The sequence below is a fragment of the Lepisosteus platostomus genome, chromosome 7 (assembly GCF_059453375.1).
Source record: "Lepisosteus platostomus isolate fLepPlt1 chromosome 7, fLepPlt1.hap1, whole genome shotgun sequence".
Taxonomy (NCBI): domain Eukaryota; kingdom Metazoa; phylum Chordata; class Actinopteri; order Semionotiformes; family Lepisosteidae; genus Lepisosteus; species Lepisosteus platostomus.
In genome coordinates this window covers 28,250,548-28,272,143 of record NC_142617.1, presented here as the reverse complement: position 1 = coordinate 28,272,143, position 21,596 = coordinate 28,250,548, and the positions used below count along the sequence as shown (strand labels likewise).

Below are 21,596 nucleotides of genomic sequence, written 5' to 3'. Positions count from 1 at the left end.
GGGGAGGAGAGCAGAGTAATATAGCCAATTCATAGAGGGGGATTATAAGGAGGCCATGATCGGTAAGGGCCAATGGGAAATTTGGCCAGGACACCGGGGTTACACCCCTACTCTTTTCGAGAAGCGCCCTGGGATTTTTAATGACCACAGAGAGTCAGGACCTCGGTTTTACGTCTCATCCGAAGGACGGCGCCTGTTTACAGTATAGTGTCCCCATCACTATACAGGGGCATTAGGACCCACATAGACCGCAGGGTGAGCGCCCCCTGCTGGCCCCACTAACACCTCTTCCAGCAGCAGTCTTAGTTTTTCCCAGGAGGTCTCCCATCCAGGTACTGACCAGGCTCACACCTGCTTAGCTTCAGTGGGTTGCCAGTTGTGAGTTGCAGGGTGATATGGCATCAAATTAAGAAAGTTAGCTGTTAGCATAAACTATTAGTAATCAATAATATTAAATTTAGCACTTAATAAATTGTACTAATAATAAATTCTATTCTACTCTGAGAATGTAGGGGGGAGGAAAAATGCCCATAGTCTTTTCACTGATAAACTTGTGTTAACAAAAACTACAGTATGTTTAAGAGTTGTTAAACCCGTTTTTTTTTTTTCAGCACAGCCAGCGGGCTGTGCCTGCTAGAGCACCACAATTCACACTCAACCACATCACATCACAGATCACAGATCAGTCCCAGTGTGTGAGATCTTACTGTTTGATCTGTGCTTGATCTTTGATCTGAGCTTTAATAAAAAGAGAGCTTCTCTCTTAATAAATTAATATCGAGTGGTATTAAATGCAATTTTTTGTATAGATGACACTTTTCTAAAATGTATTTACAAATTAAAACGATTACAATTGGAACGCCTGTAGCTTTTTCGCAAAACCTCCTAGAGTTATGAAAACACTTGCTGTGTGTACAAAGTACATGTGGCTGTTTTCACAGCTTTCACTATATCGTTTTTAAGCCATTTTTTTTACCACACTTGAATATTCTTCCGTCCATATCTTTGGAAGGGAAACACAGAAAGCCTTCAAATCAAATGCATTTTTAAGACCACGACATGTGAAAATGTTCACAGCCTCCACATAAAACTATCAGTGAGCTAATTCTCTTTTTTTAAACTTCCTGTTTTTCATCAATGCGTAATTACGCACTAACTGGAACCCGGGGAGACCTCTGTGTACACACGTTCACAACGCGAGAAATACTGGTCAATACAGCTTTGTGCGAAAAACCAGTATATCACCATATGAAGCATAACAGCTGAGCTTCCAATTACCAAAACTGTAAGCACGGGAATAAAGCTTTGTTTGATTTCTGAAACCCTTTCTTTATGTCCTGTTTTCATTCAGGTAAGGGTCAACTATATACACAATACTGCTGACAGCAGGAAAATTCCTATACTTTACTCAGCAGCATCTTAAAAACAGCACCCATGGTGTTCAAACCGATTTCTTTACACAGAAGACTGACACAGCTTCGTGTTGTGAATCAGTTTTTCTAAGAAAACGTGTCCATGGGGGAAGGTGGAGTGTCTTTCATGGAAGACTTGCCCCATTCTACTTTGAAAATACCTGTGAAACCGGTTTGTTTAAAAACAATGTAGACACAGACTCAGACAGTGGAGTGAAATTCAGCACAGCCAACACACCGGGGGAGGGAGAGAGAGATGCGAAAACCACGCAGCGCCAGGCGAATACACAATATTAATGAAGGGCTTTAGGGCACCTGTGGATTTGCGCCATACACCATGCGGTACCACTGTGTACATATAGTACGTACATGTTATACTATTTAGAAATATAAACAATGTCAATATAATGCCAATATTATTTGCTATTTTAGTTTTTCAAAGAAAAGTTTATTTGTTACAAGAAAACTCATGGTGACAGCTGGATTTGAACACCCGCCCTCAAGGTTATAAGTCAGTCACTTAAGCTGTCACGCCACCAAGGCAAGTCGTGTGACAAATTAATTTATTTAGATACGTGAATCCATATTATATTTCCTATTAATCAAATTCTAAAAGTATGCTTTTGTTTACTCCGATAACAAGCATATTCTCAGAAAAGGTTAAAATGATCACTTTTCACAAAGTACATAAACATACAATAGTATGGTTAGAAGGAGCATGTAAAAACATTTCCGAAATAACCACATGTAAGACTTTAATGCTTAAGATGTTTAGGGAGAAATGGAATACTGGTGTGTATTTTTTCTTTAAACTACCAAGACCAGCCATATACAGTACAGTTTACATACAGTAATATATTTATGTTCCTAAATTAATATATTTTATGAGCATGTGAAAGGCAAGCTGAATTGGAGATTCTCAAGACTTACTTTGTATGATTGGAAACGAATGCGTGATCGGATCAACGAAATGTTGTGTTACTTTTTGTCAATGAAAAAATAAAGTTTTTTCGTTTACAAAGACGGTTACAAAGAATGTGGACCAGGGTAATACTTTGAGTTTACAGCTTGTCCAAGGTCATTCATTATTAATACTATTAGTAATATCTTCGGTAAAGACTTTGATGCATAAAATATTTCTGCATAATTAAAATATTTATGATAAAGGTGGTAGGTTGTGTACTTTTGTCCAACTGACCAATCTTGCTTTCATAAAATATGCCAACTTTTTAATGTTTAATGATGAACATGCTGTAATACACAGTTTAAATTTAAAAGTCTAAAGTGTATACAACTTAAATTCTTAATTGAATAAAGATTGTCCCTCAGCAGTGATCAGAATTCGAAACCAGGTGTCTTCTGGCAACAGCTCAAATGCTGTAAAGGAGAGGTTAAGCTTTATTAGCTCTGCCTGGCGGTGATTCCAGATACTATTATCTTACTGCGGTATTATATGGTATGACACGTCCACCGCATTTTACCGCGGCGTACCCCGCTTGTTTTGAATGGCTGCATCTGTATTTATTTTCTTCAAATAATCTGATGCAGGACTGCACTACTTTATAAAGCTGCCAGGTGGTACAATGAATGCTTAATGTGGAGTGTTTCTAACATAAAGTGGAGTAAATGTTATTTTAGTCATAAAAACTAAATATGTATTACTTTCCAAAAGTATTTGCATACAAACACAATTGCTATTCACCATTCCTTACAATTGTAATATTGACATTTTCAATGAAATACTATATGTCAAACATTAAGTTTAGTTTAGCATTTATTTTGTACTAATCCACATGCATTTCAGCATAAGCTATCTGCAAAATAAAAAGGTTGTATATTTTTAAGGAGAAATACAACCTTCACATTGACTGGAATCAAAAAACAATTTTCTATGTGGTGGTATCACTGAACCGCCTGTCAATTAGCTTGGATGAGCTACAGGAGCTCGAAACTCCAAGAGCTTTTTCCATTCCATGATAAAGAAGCATCATACTGTATACAAGTTCAGGTGGGTAGCTGCGTCAGCATGCGTAGGCTGCAAAGGACAAGTAATAGGTTTATTCCATGCTGAAAAAAAGAAGAAAGAGAACACAACATTTCGGCCGTGGAGCCTTCTTCAGGTGTGAGAGAGACAGGGCAGTAGGCAGAGGTAAAGTAGCGGGAGAACAAAGGTTGGAAGGGAGGAGGAGTGAGAGGCAGCAGGGGACAGAAAGAGAGGCCAATCAAGAGGTGTGAAGTCAGAATGGGTGCAGAGAGGTGTGAAATGAAACTTCCAATGAATGGAGATAATTTAAAAGAACAGTAGTCTGTCGTTAAGGGAAGGGAGAATGTGTGATCCTAGCTGCAGAATAATTTTAGTTTCGGTGGTCTTTCTGATGTATGAGTTCGGAAAACCGTCTTTGAGAACACAGACGGAGAGATTAGAGTGGTCGTGGCCGTCAGAGGTGAAATGAGAAACAATGGGCTTGGAGAGATCTTTAATCTTCACAGCCCTGACGTGTTCTCTGAAGTGGTCTCCGAGTCTCCTTCCTGTTTCTCCAATGTAGATGGCTGGGCATTTACTGCAAGAGATACAGTAAATAAGGTTGCTTATTATTACTTGTTCCTATACTGTATACAATATATATATAAACAAATAATTAAAATTACCAATGTTATAGATGTATAATGTTACAGAGGAAGCTAAACTAAATGGATGTGTTTCAAAATTAAACTAAATGAATTAAAATGAATAATAACTCTGAATGAAAGTGTAATTACTGTGAAACACACTAAAACCAGCATATTATACATGAAAGACATTTTGTCATATTTTTTGGCGACTGACTTGTATAGTATCGGCTCCAATGCAACTTAGATTATACAACTGTATACAGTAGTACTGTAAATCATTCATTCAAGTCACAACTAACATCTTGTTCTTAAAATGCCTATTTGGTTTTACAAATGATATGGTGTGAAAGCCATATGTAAAATATATATTTTGAAATCAAAATTTAACATAAAATTATCTGTTTTATTTTTCGAGTTATACACAGTAATAATTCTGTGTACTGTATGTAACTAGGAAAAAGAAAAAAAAACTATAATCACAGTAAAGCACTAATGGGTAAACCTCCTGCCACTCAAACAAAGGTTTATTCTACATACAAATACTTTAAAATACGACTTAAATAGTCAATATTTAAAGTTGTAGCATAGCTAGGATGTACATTTCTCTTTATAGGTCTACTCTAATATGTCCACTACCTACTTGTTGGATAACAATTTGACACAGACTCAAACATATTTAATATTCTGCATAACCTTTGGAAGTAACCTGGAATAGTTTTCTTCTAAGTAGCCAGGATTCATTGAATGACAGCTACAGTATTTCTACTTATTAGGTCAGCTTTTTCATAGGCAGTCAATTTGAAAATATCCTAAGGATATTTATCGTCAGTAATTTTCAATTCCCAGTTTGTGTTTGGATTTCTTTCATCATATGTCTGAATGTACGTTTTGAGTAAAGTTGGATTTTGATAATATGGTAAGGACATTGGGTTTATGTATTTTGGGAATTTTTTGCAGGAAAATTGATACATTTTCAATTGACTTTTGGAGTATTTCTAACTGTATTACCAGATAAATGGTTTGATTGTATTATTGTATCTGGGTCAGAAATTTACTGTTTTGAAGCTGAGGTTGTCATGTTTCTTTTGATATAAAGATCATGGTGTTGTGATTTGATTAAAAATTGCCTATATTGACTTGTTGTGCTTTACGTGGGTGTGCATTTATAGTCAGTGCTATCTTTTTAAGTTAATGGTTTATTAGAAAATAGTTTCATTGCTAAGAAAATTAATTTATTGGTTGTGTAGCGGCAATGCTTGTTAATAAGACAGAATTAAGCGTTGGTATGCTACTAAAGGAGGCCCCATCTCACCCTCCATCTCTGTGGTGCAGCCACAGAGAAAGAATTCATGCAGGCTGATTTAAGATGTTTTCTTTAGATAAGGAACAAGCTCCCAGACGGGGATGCAATTAGCTAAGCCTGGCTATCATGATCAATGGTCATCCATTGGCGCCTATCAGTCTAAGGAGTGCCGAATGGACATCTGGACTGCATTCCTAAGTGTCAAGAGTAAGTGACTTATATCTCACCTTGACCAACCAATCAGGGACTGGCAGGGCGTGGTAATACCAAGTGGGTCTCCAATGCCCTCCAAACTCTCAACCGATCAGCACACATCTGGGTCTTGATCAAAAAGGGAGCGCAAGCTCAGTTCTGGGCTCTCCTTGGCCATTTTCGCGCATCCTCAGAGACAATCACGTGACAACTGCTGTTGTCTGCAAAAGGACTTGGACTTTGTTCTAAGCGCGAGGCCGAGGATCCCGTATGTACTCAGAATTCTACCAACGTGAATGCTCCGCTTGATCAACGGCAGCCTACAGTTGGACCCTCATCGACAACCTGAATAGCTTATTCAGAAGCAGCGCTGGACCGGGAACGAACCAGCTTCTTCCCAGGCAAAAGAGTGACTTGTGAGGACTCGCGGTCACACTCTGTGCATAGAGACTTTCTACTAGCCAGCCGGACTGCTGGTAGATCCCCTCGGAGCAAGAGTCAGTCAGATTCCTCCGCCCGTCCAACTCCGAGCTGCACCTCGACTGGTTTGCCGGTAGCCAGAGGACGGCAACACAACGCCCATTGGATAACCGCTGGAACAGGGGCTGCAACAGAGCCTGTCAGCTGGTTTGGTGTTCGTGCCGGGAATTCCAAATCCATACACAGTGGATAAGTAAACCCCATGTTCTACATTGCGTCTCGAGAATTCAATTGTACCTCAACACAAGTTGTTATCAATTTAATTCATGAGTAATGTATTTACTTCTGAGTTTAGAGTAACGGTGGGTAATAACACTGATTAGCAATTTGGTAACCGAACGATATATATTGACGTATATTCTCTGTTGTGTATGTCTTTGTGTTTGCATCTCTTCGAGATTATATACCTTGTATATTGATAACCCTCACAGTAAGGTCTGCCGCTCGTATCCAGGCAGACTAGTATATGTTTGGTGCACAGTTTATATTAATAAATGTATCTCGTGTATTGAACCCGTGTGTGTGCGTTGTTAGTTGTTCTGACGATTGATTTTCTAAAAGCCCCAACGAACAACCTCGTGATTACTGCTACAATTAATAATTGTCTCAGTAAACCCATCAAACCACTACAGTTGTATTAGGTGGATATTTGGAGATCACTTGCATGTTTGATGCTTTGTGAAACAATTAAAATATATTTTATAATGTATAATATAAATATATTTTATAATATAAAATGCAAAACATTTAGCAAATTTCCAAGGCTGCTTCATATCTGATTCTGGAAGTCCCAGAAGGAACTGTGGTACAAAAATCTTCAACTTTTAACTGTTGGTAGACTTTAATATCTTTACAGAAGAAGATAATTCTTCTGACCTCTTGAATCTTCTCTGATTACTCTGTGCCACTTTTGATACAGTATGTACCCAATTGTCATCACAACTCTTCATTGGGAATTAACACAATATTTTGTATACCCTGTTATTTGGCTGTTTCTGATTTTATTTGTAAAGAAACTATTTATGAAAATAATTTGGAAAAACAGGTATCGGCACACATAGAAGTCCTAACAAGAAAGGAAAAGGTTGGGAATATGAAGAATAAGTAAAACACTTGATCATTGGAATTTTGGGCCCATAAATATACTTCTGGTCCCTTCTTCAAGTCTTAAATTGGTTTATTCATCTATTGCTCTGTTCTAATTGTTCTCATTGTTTTTGCTCTTTTTTTCTTAAATTTACTCACCATATACACTTTTTGAGATTTATGGAAGTTTTGTTTTCATATTGGATAATTTTTTTACACTTCTGGCTGTTGTCTGTTTATTTGTCTTTTAGGATACAAAAAGTAAATGATCACAAGTTTAAAACAGGGGAAATTTAATTAATTCAAAGGTCCAGTTTTACTCTAAAGGATAGTTGCAGACAATTTTAGATGGAATAAATCTTGGGTACATTCCTACAAATCTGGTGTTCCTGATAATGTAAATGCAATGTTTTAAATTTAATTTAAAAACTGTTACTTTTTCACTGATTGTACATCAGTGGAAAAAACATAGATGGGGAACTGATTTAGTTCTTAATCATTTACCAGCTTCCACTAATGCATCTCCATCATGATGTAGAATATAATTTTACATACTTTCTTTTACTAGTGATAGGTTTATAAAGAGAATGTGTTCTAAAAATATAAAACATTTAATTAAATAATATAAGGACATTTTAAAAGGAAATTAAAGGAAATGCTCAGATAATACCCATTTATCTGAACAAATCTCAGGATCTCATTCATATGCTTATTAGAATAAAAGAGCTATTGCCTTCAAAAACAAAACTGGCTAGCTTGTGCTAAACTCTCAAAATGTTTTGTTTATAGTTTTGTGTATAGTAACGCCTGCTTTTGCATTTTAAATGGTGTTCCACTTGTGTTCTCTGGTTTGCATTTCACTATGTATTCTAAGAGGTTCACTGGATTATAGCCCTCTGCTCACCCCTAAGTGTGATCTACCAGGGAATTGCTTTAAACGAGTCATTAATGAAGCATTTTGTTTTGTTTACAGTGGCTCAAATCCAACCTAATACAACTGAAGTAGTTTTGGGTGGAAGATTTACAATTACAAATGGAGCTTCTTTCAGTGACAACCTTCAAAATAAATCTGCTGTGGAATTCAAAACACTTGCTTTTGATATTGAACATATGGTAAGATTGACTTCAATACCACATAACTATTGTACTACTGTACTGTACTACATACTACTACTAAAGAGGTATCTCTTTTTAAAAGCATATATGGATATATGACTGTAAATCATGGAAAAGTGCCTTTTTTCTTTCTGAAACAGCAGTTTACATGTTTATAGAGATCCCGCCATTCAAAATGCAAAAGTTACGCTGCGTTAAAATGCAGTGGGCATGGCTCTATATACCGCATTATACCACAGTGTAATTGAAATATGATAATAGTATCTGGAAGCACCTTGCAAAACTGTCAGGTTGAGCTAATAAAGCTTAATGTCTCATGTACAGCATTTGAGCTGTCACAAGAAAATGCCCAGTTTCAGATAAAAGTCACTGCTGAGGGACAATCTTTTTCCAATTAAGAATTTAAGTTGTATACTCTATAGACGTTTAATAATTTTAAACTGTGTATTACAGAATATTAATCATTAAAAATTAAAAAAGTGATATATTTTATAAAAGGAAGATTGCTAAGTTGGACAAAAGTACACAACCTACCACATTTATCATAAATATTTTAATTATGCATTAATATTATATTAATATATATTATACGTAACTTACATGGGTTCTGGTTTTAATGTTCTTGTTCTAACATTATTAAGCATATATTCTGTTTTCATAAAAAGTTATAATGTTTAATCCTTTTATAAGAATACATAGTAAGAACACCACTTGCTGTTATTGTTAAAAGATAAATGTTGTAATGATTTAACATCACTCACTTGATAGTTATATGAATATGGAATTGTGTAACTAAGCAGCTTAAATATCACAGGTGGATTTTTCGGGAAACATTTTGACATCCGTTTCTTTTTTTAAAAAAATTCCATTGTCCTTGTAGTGGTAATGAACAAAGCACTGCACCCCATTGAACCATTGTTCAAAGGCCGATAAAAGTGTTTGTTTGGTTTATTTTTTATATAGTGAATACATAAAAATAGTCCACTTTTATAGCTTGTTGTTGGCTCTGGTGTGAATTTGTGTATCTGGATAAATTAAGTGATGGTATTGTGATTAAGGATTTCTTCGTGAAATTCTTTAAGTTAAACAAAGGGGGAAGAAGGGATATTTTTAGAATTGTCACTCTGAGATTCTGACTGATTTAATTTCCCTCATTTAGCTGAAATGGATAAAGAAATCATGCAGTAGTTATATGTATTGGAAGGTGCTCCAACTCAAACCTGTGTTGTACAGTGATATAGACGTGGGGAATGCCATCCCCATTAAACAACGTGCTTATCACGCAAATCCTGCTAAACTAACATTGCAGATAAACTGTACATTATTTACTGGAGTGCAGTTGAGTTCAATGAAGCCCCCTTGTTTATTGGTACTAAACAATGATGAGACATCATGGTTCTGTACAGAATAAAGAAAAGTGAACGCTGAAACTGCACCAGACATCGTATGTACTGTTTAACCATAGTCAATGACTGATGCACTGTTTTGTAACGGGGTTACTATCTGGAAATTAGACACAAGAAGAGTATTATTGGACAATGTTGTGTGGCTCTGGTGGAATTTCTCTGTAAACTGAAGAGTTATAGAGGAGACACATTGTGTATCGCCTCTTTTTACACTTGTGAGAACATTCCAATGTTAATGTGACATGGAAGATATTATCAATAACCTTTTAAATCTGAAGCTGTTAACTTACTTCACACCTGAATATCAAGATCACGATTTCAAAATAAAAAAATCATAAAACCTTTGATTGGATGAGAACGTCATGATTGTTTCACAAGGATGTGTAACATTACAATTTGTTACAGTTACCATCAGGAGAAAAAAATAAAATATTTATTTGTGGCTGCTACAGTTGAACCCTTTGCAATGGCTGGAAAGTTGGGAGCTCTCTTTGAAAGTTGACACCCCTCCATATGCTTAAGTGAAAAAATTAATATAAACGCCAATGTAAACGCCATATTTACAATTTGTTGAAAATAAAAATGGTTGTAAAGTCCTCTAAAGCTTTCTCAGTCAATACTGAGAATTCACGTAGGGAGCTGTGTAAGCATTCGTAGGCAGCAAAAGATCAGCTAAAGAGGGAAAAAATAAGCTTTCAGAGAAAACAATAGTTCAGGTGTGAAGAATAGAGCCCCAACTCAATTGCAGCCTAAACGTTTCCCCACACACCCTGCCCCCATTGCGATTGGAATATACATTAACACAGCACTGAAAGCTTTACAGTAGATGATGTTTCGTGTTTCACAGATGTAGGGATAGTACAGATGCAGCCATTCAAAGTGCGCGGTACAGACACATACTGTAATTGGCTACGGCGTCGCGCATTGTGACGAACGATGACACCGCGGTACGTGATTGGTTGACTGACAGGGGCACTCGTGGTCCGTTGGTCTGTCGTAGAAAGATTTACAGTAAATGTCTTTACTGTGCCCGTTTTAGTATTGAATATTTATATGGAATTTTACCACTGAAGGGAAATCTTAGTAGCTGAGCAGAAAATGAATAGGAGCATACTGTAACGCGTGTGAAGGCCATAAACGATATTAATTTTGGAACATAAACATACAGCATATGGCTGGTCTTGGTACTTTAAAGAAAAAATACACACAAATATTCAATTTCTCCCTAAACATTTTAAGCATCGAAGTTACATTTTAAGATACCGGAGTCAACAAGCATACTTTTAGAATTTGATTAAAAGGGAATATAATATGGAATCGCGTATCTACAGAAATTAATAACGATATAATTATATTCATGTACCACAACACAAGAATAGTACACGCTGTACATTGTCTGTTGATAATGTTTCTGTAGTGCTTTTTCAGCACTCTCCATGCGACCTTGCTGGTGGTGCTGTGGGTTAGGTTCCTGACTCCCACAACACACCGTCTGTGATCGAATCCCACTGGAGCCATGACTTTTTTTTAACAAACATTTCTTTGAAAAAATGAAATGTTTCCCTTGGTCAGAGACTAAATAAAACCTCACTCGCATCAAACAAATTTATATTTCTAAATATCACAACATGATCGAATTTAAGTCATTTTAATAACAATGAATAGTCACCTATGCGTTACAATATAAACATTTATATTGATTTAAATCGCGTTTTGATTTAAATCGTAAACGCGTGTTTAAATATATGTGTTTTTGGATTCATAATCAGACAAATGCAACATAAATTGATATCTTTGTCTTCTATGTATCTTAATAAACTTTCAGCATAACTTTCTCCCCATTTAGATTTATTTTTCTTGGGATCTTGGGATCAAACGTGGAAAGATTAGATTGTAATCGTTTTTATTTTTTAAATACATTTTATAAAAGTGTAATCTATGCTAAAAGTTGTACACCACCTGCTATAAAGATACATATTGTAATACTTTCTGGTTCGGATAGGACAGATACGAGATCTCAGACTTGCAGAGTTAAAGCAAGTTAAAGCCTTGATTTTATATATCACCTTTAAAAGTGGAATCTCAAAGCAAAGTAAATACCCAACACTGATTGTACCCATCTGTCATGCTAATAAAGCACCTTGAATTGAATTGAATTGAGGGAGAGAGGGGGGGAGGGTGAGTGAGAGAGCCAGGACAGACAGGCAAATAAGATACACTCCACAGACATTCACAACAGCGACATATCATAAAACGTTTGCACATGTAAAGTTATTACTTGGTTTTCAAAGTGCAATGAAATACAATATTGTTGTTGTTGCTGTTATTGTTGTTTTTATCCTGTAAAGCGTTTTGAGAAGCCACCTTTAAAGGCGATATATAAAAGCGCTGATTCTTATGGAATGTGTTCCGCCAAGGGAATCAAATTTTTTTTAAATCACGTATCTAAGTAAATAGCAGTATAACTTTATTCATGCAAAAACAGTGGCATGTTACATTATTAATTTGGGTGTCTCCTCTTGCCTCTTGCTCAAAGCTCTAAATTGCATTTTGAGTGCGGTTTTTGACTTTTTCTAAATTGCAACCCTTAAATAAAGCTGATACAGTTTAGACTTTGAATTATTTTAAACTATATTACAGCAGCACAATGGACAATGCAACGTAAATTGCAAAAATGCACTTGGAATCTGTCCAAGCCCTACTTTGTCAGGCATTTTCTTTTACTGCAACGGACATAGAAACTCCCTTGCTTTTAACAGAGCGTTTCATAATTTCTAACTACGAAAATTATTTAAACTGCGACACTTATCATTCATTCCATTCCATTATCAGTCTTCCATTTCTTCCTAAACATTTTAAGCATGAAAGTTTTATGAAACGGTACCCAAATATGTGATTGCTGTATAGAATGAATTTTAATTAAAAAAAATTAACACGAACATTAAGCTGTTTACATCACCCGTTGCTACCCAACGCAGAAACACAGCCACTAACTAGCAAAGAGAGGACACTAGCTAGCCAATATGATAAAGAAATAAATGATTATTTTGTTTATTTCTTTTGCACATTTATTTGAACATTTCCATCGATTGTACAAGCACTTGGAAACTGTCCAATCCCTAGTTCATCAGGCATTTTCTTTTACGCTGAGGGGATTCTCCCGGTCTGGCGTCGGTCTGTGTCTTCTAGGATATGATAAATAGATACTTTATTGATCCCGTGAGGGAAATTGCAGTGCAACAGCAGCTTAACACACACAACACAGCCACAGTGTAATGAATTATATAATAATAGTACAATACATACAATACAATACAAAGTTTCTCACAGTCCGGACACACAAAGAACAAACTAGAACAGAACAGTACACAGAAAAATCGTATCACACATATGAATATAAATATAGATGTAAATATAGATATAAATATAAATGTATTGCACAGGTCCCTGGCATATATTGCACAAAAATGGTAGTAAACGGGAAAAAGAAAAAGAAAAAGAAAGAGAACAGATGTAGCAGTAGATGTGTAGATGCGTTTAGTCCAGAAACAGGTCACTGTCGATGTTGCCTCTGCCAAGACGCAAGGTGGATGTGTTGTACAGTCTTATGGCAGAAGGCAAGAATGACCTCCTGTAGCGCTCCCTGTCACACCGTGGATAAATCAGTCTATTGCTGAATGTGCTCTTCATTCCTGCAAGCCTGTCATAGAGGGGATGGGAGAAGTTGTCCATGATGGCCTCTAGTTTGGACATCATTCTCCTCTCAGCCACTACCTCCAAGGGGTCCAGGTCAGACCCAATGACAGAGCTTGCTCTCCTGATGAGCTTGTTCAGCCTTTTAGAAGTTGAAATAATGCCAGTGAACTCTTGTTTTTATGTCCACTATAACAGACAATCTCCTTTGCTTTTAACCGAGCGTCTAACCCCTCTGATTGGAGAAAAACGACGTGCTGGTTTGCTATACATACTGTACCAGGAAGATGATTTCTTTCTATTCAAAACATGTATTTTAAAAGTTTAAGTTTAACCTTACAGCGTACACAGATTTCTAAACTGATCAGGATCGTTATCTTTGTCTTATCCATAATAATGTTCACCGCTCTGTCCAGCAAATTAATAATAAACTTTATTTTATATAGCGTTTTAAACGAATAAGTAATTAGATTGCTCATAAACCTAATCACTTTTTCTACATAAACACAGCGTGATTGCTCTCTGAAAATGCTTTTTCTTTTTATTTAGGCTCAGATTTCAACTATAGATCGTATTATTATAAACTTTCTTGGAAAAATGTATTTTATGTAAACCATGTTTGCTATTAATTCATTTAGGGCTAGAATATGTTCATTGTCTTCCAATTGAGTTGAGTTGACATTAGAAGCTTGCCACGCCCGGACTATTACACCAATGCATTAGCATGTTAAAGCGATTTCATTGAGGAGCCTAGCTTTCTTAACTAGTAAGTACTGTACTTACCGGGTTTTGGAGGGGGAGGTGTCTTTCGCTGGAAATCTCGCCCCCTTCTACTTTGAAAATACCTGTGAAACCGGTTTTATTCATCACAGCCAGCACTCCCGCAGAGAGGGGGGTTGTACTCGTTAATTTCTAAGCCGGAACACATCATTATATCTCATTTTGTATTTCTATAAAAAAATGGTTTGCCCAGCTTAACACTATTGTTGTTATTGTTTTTATCCTGTAAAGCGCTTTGAGGAGCACAGCTTTCTCACCACTTAGATTACGTTTTGATACCATCCTTACACAAAGCAGAAACTTCTTGTATTTTCTGATGACATACAAGTGGAAAGATTACAGATTTTAATCATCTTTTTTCTGAACCAGAGAAAATCTGATCATGTTTCTCTATAACAATAAGAAAAAACTTATTTGTCACTAGTATACTTTTAATACAGTCTTTGCTGTGCTCTAGAGGATCCTTGTGATATTTCGAGCTCTGGTTGAATGATAAGTGTCGCAGTTTAAATAAATTTCGTAGTTAGAAATTATGGAACGCTCTGTTAAAAGCAAGGGAGTTTTTATGTCCTTTCCAGTTTTTTTGCAACATGAATATAATGATATCGTTATTAATTTCTTTAGATACGCGATTCCATATTATATTCCCTTTTAATCAAATTCTAAAAGTATGCTTGTTGACTCTGGTATCACGTTAGTTAAAGACTTCGATGCTTAAAATGTTCAGGGAGAAATGAAATACTGGTGTGTATGTTTTCTTTAAAGTACCGAGACCAGCCATATACTGTATGTTTAAGTTCCAAAATTAATATCGTTTATGGCCTTCACACAAGTTATGCTCCTATTCTTTTTATGCTCAGCTACTAAAATTTCCCTTTAGTGGTAAAATTCCATATAAATATTCAATACTAAAATGTGCACAGTAAAGGCATTAAATATACATATACATACTGTATACAGTACAGTTTGCATACAGTAATATGTTTATGTTCCTAAATCAATATCTTTTATGAACATGTGAAAGGCACGGTGAATCTGAGATTCTCAAAAATGACTGTACTTTGCATGATTGGAAACAAATGCGTGATTGGATCAACGAAATGCTGTGTCTTTAGTCTTTGGTAAAGACTTTGATGGCGACAGCTCAAACATGAGAGGTTGAGTTTTATTAGCTCCACCTTGTGGAAATTCCAGATACTATTATTTTACTTGCGGTACCATGCGGTATTATGTGAGAATATACGGTATTAATATGGTATTATACGGTAACTTGAGTTATACCGCGACAAGCGCACCGCATTATAATCCAGGTCCAGGTGTAAAGGCACGAGGATACAGTATCTGTATTTTATAAAAAATATTATTTTTAATTGTTTAAAAATATTATTTTTCTAACTTATCTTATGGAATATGGAACTCAACATAAACAAAATTCAATGTCTTTTATATTTTAGATTTCTTCTGTATATGCACAGAGTTCTCTGAAAAATGAATATAAGAGCTGTGAAATCTTGGATTTCAGGTAAACAAATACATATTTCTACATTATTTTCAAACCTATGTTCAACTTGTAAATTTGAACACAATGTGTATTTAATAGCATTGAGTGTAATTTCTTTTTCAAATAATCTGACTGCACTACTCTGTAAAACTGCCACATACAGTACATCTTATTTTTTTATCAGAATTCAATGTGTATTAACTCATTAGTGCATCTCTTCACTAATCATAAAGGATAAAGAAAAAAATAAAGTATAAAGTCTCTGAATGTCATAAACTGTATGAGTCTATAAATATAAATATATGATACATTCTGTATATAGCTGGTAGTGGTTGCTAAAAATAAAATAAAAAAGTGGATAACAGTATTCCACCTTCTTCATAAACATTTTCTGCATTAAAGTCTTTATCTTGGTCACTTGCTGTCGTTTAGAGTGACGAATGAGTTTGACACATGGACAGCACAGTTGCTTTGTCTCCTCGCAATTAGAGGGGTATGGGCTGCAATTTTATTTTTACTCTCTTCTCTGAAGGACAAGTTACATGGCATTTGATCAGTTTGCAGTTTGCTTGGGAGAGGTGGAGCAGCAATTTTAAGGAGATGTGCTACAAATGAAATTCAAAACAGGTCATGCTGTAGTGTGAGTTATACTTTATCTGACCATCATCATACCTAACAAGCATTAATACACATTTGCATATTAAATTAACTGTTTAGTTGTTTAGTTAAACTTGAAGAACGGGATAAGCTACAAATGATTCAATAAATTAACAGAAACAGAGGGATCTGGAGGTACTGTACTTTAATTATTACTCTTTTGGTTTTTGCTTCACAAATCAATAAATGAGTTTTTTGTACTGTGAGCTTCCACATTAACATTAACTATCGAGGTTCATGCTAGGACAAAAGTATGTGAGCTGTGCTTTTTACTGTAGCAACAAAAACATGCTTTAACTTAATCTTCAACCAAGACTGTTAGCTCTGTGTCCTGGTACCATGAGGGAAAAAAAACAGCCTGTAGTAGCAAACTAACTCAGAGTAGCTTACAAATGATAAAACACTTTATTTTAAAATTAATTGTGTAATGAATATAACTACCTGTATATAAACTGATAATTTAATACATAACAAATACATTACAATGTGTTTTCACTGTAAACATTTACAGTGTTTATTCATATTTAAGTGAACTATTTTTTGGTCCATTTCCAAAGGGGTGTAGGTAGCATAATTGAAAAAAAGATTAGCGCATTTGCATGAAACATTATGTAATGATTTCTATAATTCATTTAAAAATATCCTGATACTTGTTTTATAATTAAAAGCTCTAATATTTTATTTATACAGTATATTTATTTTTCATTTTTCTTTTTCACGTAGTTACCCCTTTTTCTTGATAATTAGTAACAGACTCTGGATAGTTAATAACTTCCATTAAATACCTGGCCTACAGTTCAGCCAGTAGGTCATTGGAATAATGTGCCTGTGGGTCAATTGATAAAAACACCTTCAATAACATTTGGGGAGTGGCGGGTTGTTTATATGTTTTCACGTTTTATATAGGTCCATCCATATTATTGCTATTTATATTAATGTTATTTTAATATTTAACACACTATGATATATAAAATTAATAAAAATGACAATAGAGAAAAAGTCTTAATTATCACAATTTTGTTAAACACACAACTTGAACTTTGGCTGGAAATTGAACCCAGGCAACTGGCAAGGCACGCTGAGAACTCTTCCATTGAGTCACCCTGCTTGATTGACTTCAGTTAAAAACTAAATGTGTTTCATTTTCCATTACACTGCAAATAATTGTTATGTAATGTAACAATTTTAACAAAATGTACAACTTGGACATTGACTGGAATCGAACGCTGATCTTTTGGTGTTTTAAACCAACAATCTCCAGTTGTTTGATGCCACAAAGTGAAACCAAACCATACAGATGTAGCCATTCAAAGTGAGCGGCACAAACACGTACTGCGGGCATTTGGCTGCTTCATAATGCGTCATACCGCGGTACATGATTGGTTGACCAACAGGGGCACTCGTGGTACGTTGGTCAGTCGTAGAAAGATTTAAATGTCTTTACTGTGCCCGTTTTAGTATTGAATATTTATATGGAATTTTACCACTGAAGGGAAATCTTAGTAGCTGAGCATTAAAAGAATAGGAGCATACTGTAACACATGTGAAGGCCATAAACGATATTAATTTTGGAACATAAACATATAGTATATGGCTGGTCTTCGTACTTTAAAGAAAAAATACACACCAGTATTCCATTTCTCCCTAAACATTTTAAGCATCGAAGTCTTTAACTAACGAGATACCGGAGTCAACAAGCATACTTTTAGAATTTGATTAAAAGGGAATATAATATGGAATCGCGTATCTAAAGAAATTAATAATGATATAATTATATGAATGTACCGCAACACAAGAATAGTACACGCTGTACATTGTCTGTTGATAATGTTTCTGTAGTGCTTTTTCAGCACTCTCCATGTGACCTTGCTGGTGGTGCTGTGGGTTAGGTTCCTGACTCCCACAACACACCGTCTGTGATCGAATCCCACTGGAGCCATGACTTTTTTTTAACAAACATTTCTTTGAAAAAATGAAATGTTTCCCTTGGTCAGAGATTTAATAAAACCTCACTCGCATCAAACAAATTTATATTTCTAAATATCACAACATGATCGAATTTAAGTCATTTTAATAACAATGAATAGTCACCTACAGTGCCTTGCGAAAGTACTCGGCCCCCTTGAACTTTTCAACCTTTTGCCACATTTCAGGCTTCAAACATAAAGATATAATTTTTTTATTTTATGTGAAGAATCACCAACAAGTGGGACACAATTGTGAAGTGGAACGAAATCTATTGGATTTTTTAAACTTTTTTAACTAATAAAAAAATGAAAAGTGGGGCGTGCAAAATTATTCGGCCCCCTTGCGTTAATACTTTGTAGAGCCACCTTTTGCTGCGATTACAGCTGCAAGTCGCTTGGGGTATGTCTCTATCAGTTTTGCACATCGAGAGACTGAAATTCTTGCCCATTCTTCCTTGCAAAACAGCTCGAGCTCAGTGAGGTTGGATGGAGAGCGTTTGTGAACAGCAGTTTTCAGCTCTTTCCACAGATTCTCGATTGGATTCAGGTCTGGACTTTGACTTGGCCATTCAAACACCTGGATACGTTTATTTGTGAACCATTCCTTTGTAGATTTTGCTGTATGTTTGGGATCATTGTCTTGTTGGAAGATAAATCTCCGTCCCAGTTTCAGGTCTTTTGCAGACTCCAACAGGTTTTCATCCAGAATGGTCCTGTATTTGGCTGCATCCATCTTCCCCTCAATTTTAACCATCTTCCCTGTCCCTGCTGAAGAAAAGCAGGCCCAAACCATGATGCTGCCACCACCATGTTTGACAGTGGGGATGGTGTGTTGAGGGTGATGAGCTGTGTTGCTTTTACGCCAAACATATCGTTTTGCATTGTGGCCAAAAAGTTCGATTTTGGTTTCATCTGACCAGAGCACCTTCTTCCACATGTTTGGGGTGTCTCCCAGGTGGCTTGTGGCAAACTTTAGACGAGACTTTTTATGGATATCTTTGAGAAATGGCTTTCTTCTTGCCACTCTTCCATAAAGGCCAGATTTGTGCAGTGTAAGACTCATTGTTGTCCTATGGACAGACTCTCCCACCTCAGCTGTAGTTCTCTGCAGTTCATCCAGAGTGATCATGGGCCTCTTGGCTGCATCTCTGATCAGTCTTCTCCTTGTCTGAGCTGAAAGTTTAGAGGGACGGCCAGGTCTTGGTAGATTTGCAGTGGTCTGATACTCCTTCCATTTCAAGATGATCGCTTGCACAGTGCTCCTTGGGATGTTTGAAGCTTGGGAAATCTTTTTGTATCCAAATCCGGCTTTAAACTTCTCCACAACAGTATTACGGACCTGCCTGGTGTGTTCCTTGGTCTTCATGATGCTCTCTGCGCTTTCAACAGAACCTTGAGACTATCACAGAGCAGGTGCATTTATACAGAGACTTGATTACACACAGGTGGATTCTATTTATCACCATCAGTCATTTAGGACAACATTGGATCATTCAGAGATCCTCGCTGAACTTCTGGAGTGAGTTTGCTGCACTGAAAGTAAAGGGGCCGAATAATTTTGCACGCCCCACTTTTCATTTTTTTATTAGTTAAAAAAGTTTCAAAAATCCAATAGATTTCGTTCCACTTCACAATTGTGTCCCACTTGTTGGTGATTCTTCACATAAAATAAAAAATTTATATCTTTATGTTTGAAGCCTGAAATGTGGCAAAAGGTTGAAAAGTTCAAGGGGGCCGAATACTTTCGCAAGGCACTGTATGCGTTACAATATAAACATTTATATTGATTTAAATCGCGTTTTGATATAAATCGTAAACGCGTGTTTAAATATATGTGTTTTTGGATTCATAATCAGACAAATGCAACATAAATTGATATCTTTGTCTTCTATGTATCTTAATAAACTTTCAGCATAACTTTCTCCCCGTTTAGATTTATTTTTCTTGGGATCTTGGGATCAAACGTGGAAAGATTAGATTGTAATCGTTTTTATTTTTTAAATACATTTTATGAAAGTGTAATCTATGCTAAAAGTTGTACACCACCTGCTATAAAGATACATATTGTAATACTTTCGGGTTCGGATAGGACAGATACGAGATCTCAGACTTGCAGAGTTAAAGCAAGTTAAAGCCTTGATTTTATATATCACCTTTAAAAGTGGAATCTCAAAGCAAAGTAAATACCGAACACTGATTGTATCCATCTGTCATGCTAATAAAGCACCTTGAATTGAATTGAATTGAGGGAGAGAGGGGGGGAGGGCGAGCGAGAGAGCCAGGACAGACAGGTAAATAAGATACACTCCACAGACATTCACAACAGCGACATATCATAAAACGTTTGCACATATAGTTAAGTTATTACTTGGTTTTCAAAGTGCAATGAAATACAATATTGTTGTTGTTGTTGTTATTGTTGTTTTTATCCTGTAAAGCGTTTTGAGAAGCCACCTTTAAAGGCGATATATAAAAGCGCTGATTCTTATGGAATGTGTTCCGCCGGGGATTCAACATTTTTTTTATTTTTTTTAATCGCGTATCTAAGTAAATAGCAGTATAACTTTGTTCATGCACAAACAGTGGCATGTTACATTATTAATGTGTGTGTCTCCTCTTGCCAGAAAGCTCTAAATTGCATTTTGAGTGCGGTTTTTGACTTTTTCTAAATTGCAACCCATAAATAAAGCTGATACAGTTTAGACTTATTTTAAACTGTATTACAACAGCACAATGGACAATGCAACGTAAATTGCAAAAATGCACTTGGAATCTGTCCAAGCCCTACTTTGTCAGGCATTTTCTTTTACTGCAACGGACATAAAAACTCCCTTGCTTTTAACAGAGCGTTTCATAATTTCTAACTACGAAAATTATTTAAATTGCGACACTTATCATTCATTCCATTCCATTCCATTATCAGTCTTCCATTTCTCCCTAAACATTTTAAGCATGAAAGTTTTATCAAATGGTACCCAAATATGTGATTGCTGTATAGAATGAATTTTAATTAAAAAAATTATTTAACACGAAATCTCGCCCCCTTCTACTTTGAAATTACAGATGCAGCCATTCAAAGTGCGCGGTACAGACACGTACCGCAGGTAATTGGCTGCGGTGTCGCATATCATGACGCAAGATGACGTTGGGTACCGCGGTTCGTGATTGGTTGACCGACAGGGGCACTCGTGGTCCGTTGGTCTGTCGTAGAAAGACTTACTGTAAACGTCTTTTCTGTGCCCGTTGTAGATATTGAATTTTACCACTGAAGGGAAATCTTAGTAGCTGAGCATAAAAAGAATAGGAGCATACTGTAACGTGTGTGAAGGCCATAAACGATATTAATTTTGGAACATAAACATACAGTATATAGCTGGTCTTGGTACTTTA

General features: G+C 36.0%; 1 protein-coding gene across 3 annotated transcripts in view; it reads left to right on the top strand.

Moving 5' to 3' along the window:
• The window catches only part of tmprss15 (transmembrane serine protease 15), a 299,749-nt gene that overhangs the window by 9,880 nt on the left and 268,273 nt on the right, over positions 1-21,596 (top strand). For all 3 annotated transcript variants that reach the window (XM_088639735.1, XM_088639736.1, XM_088639734.1), the window contains exons 2-3: positions 8,060-8,199; positions 15,536-15,603. In XM_088639735.1, the coding sequence (XP_088495861.1) occupies positions 8,060-8,199; positions 15,536-15,603 (208 nt within the window). The remainder of the gene's footprint in view (positions 1-8,059; positions 8,200-15,535; positions 15,604-21,596) is intronic.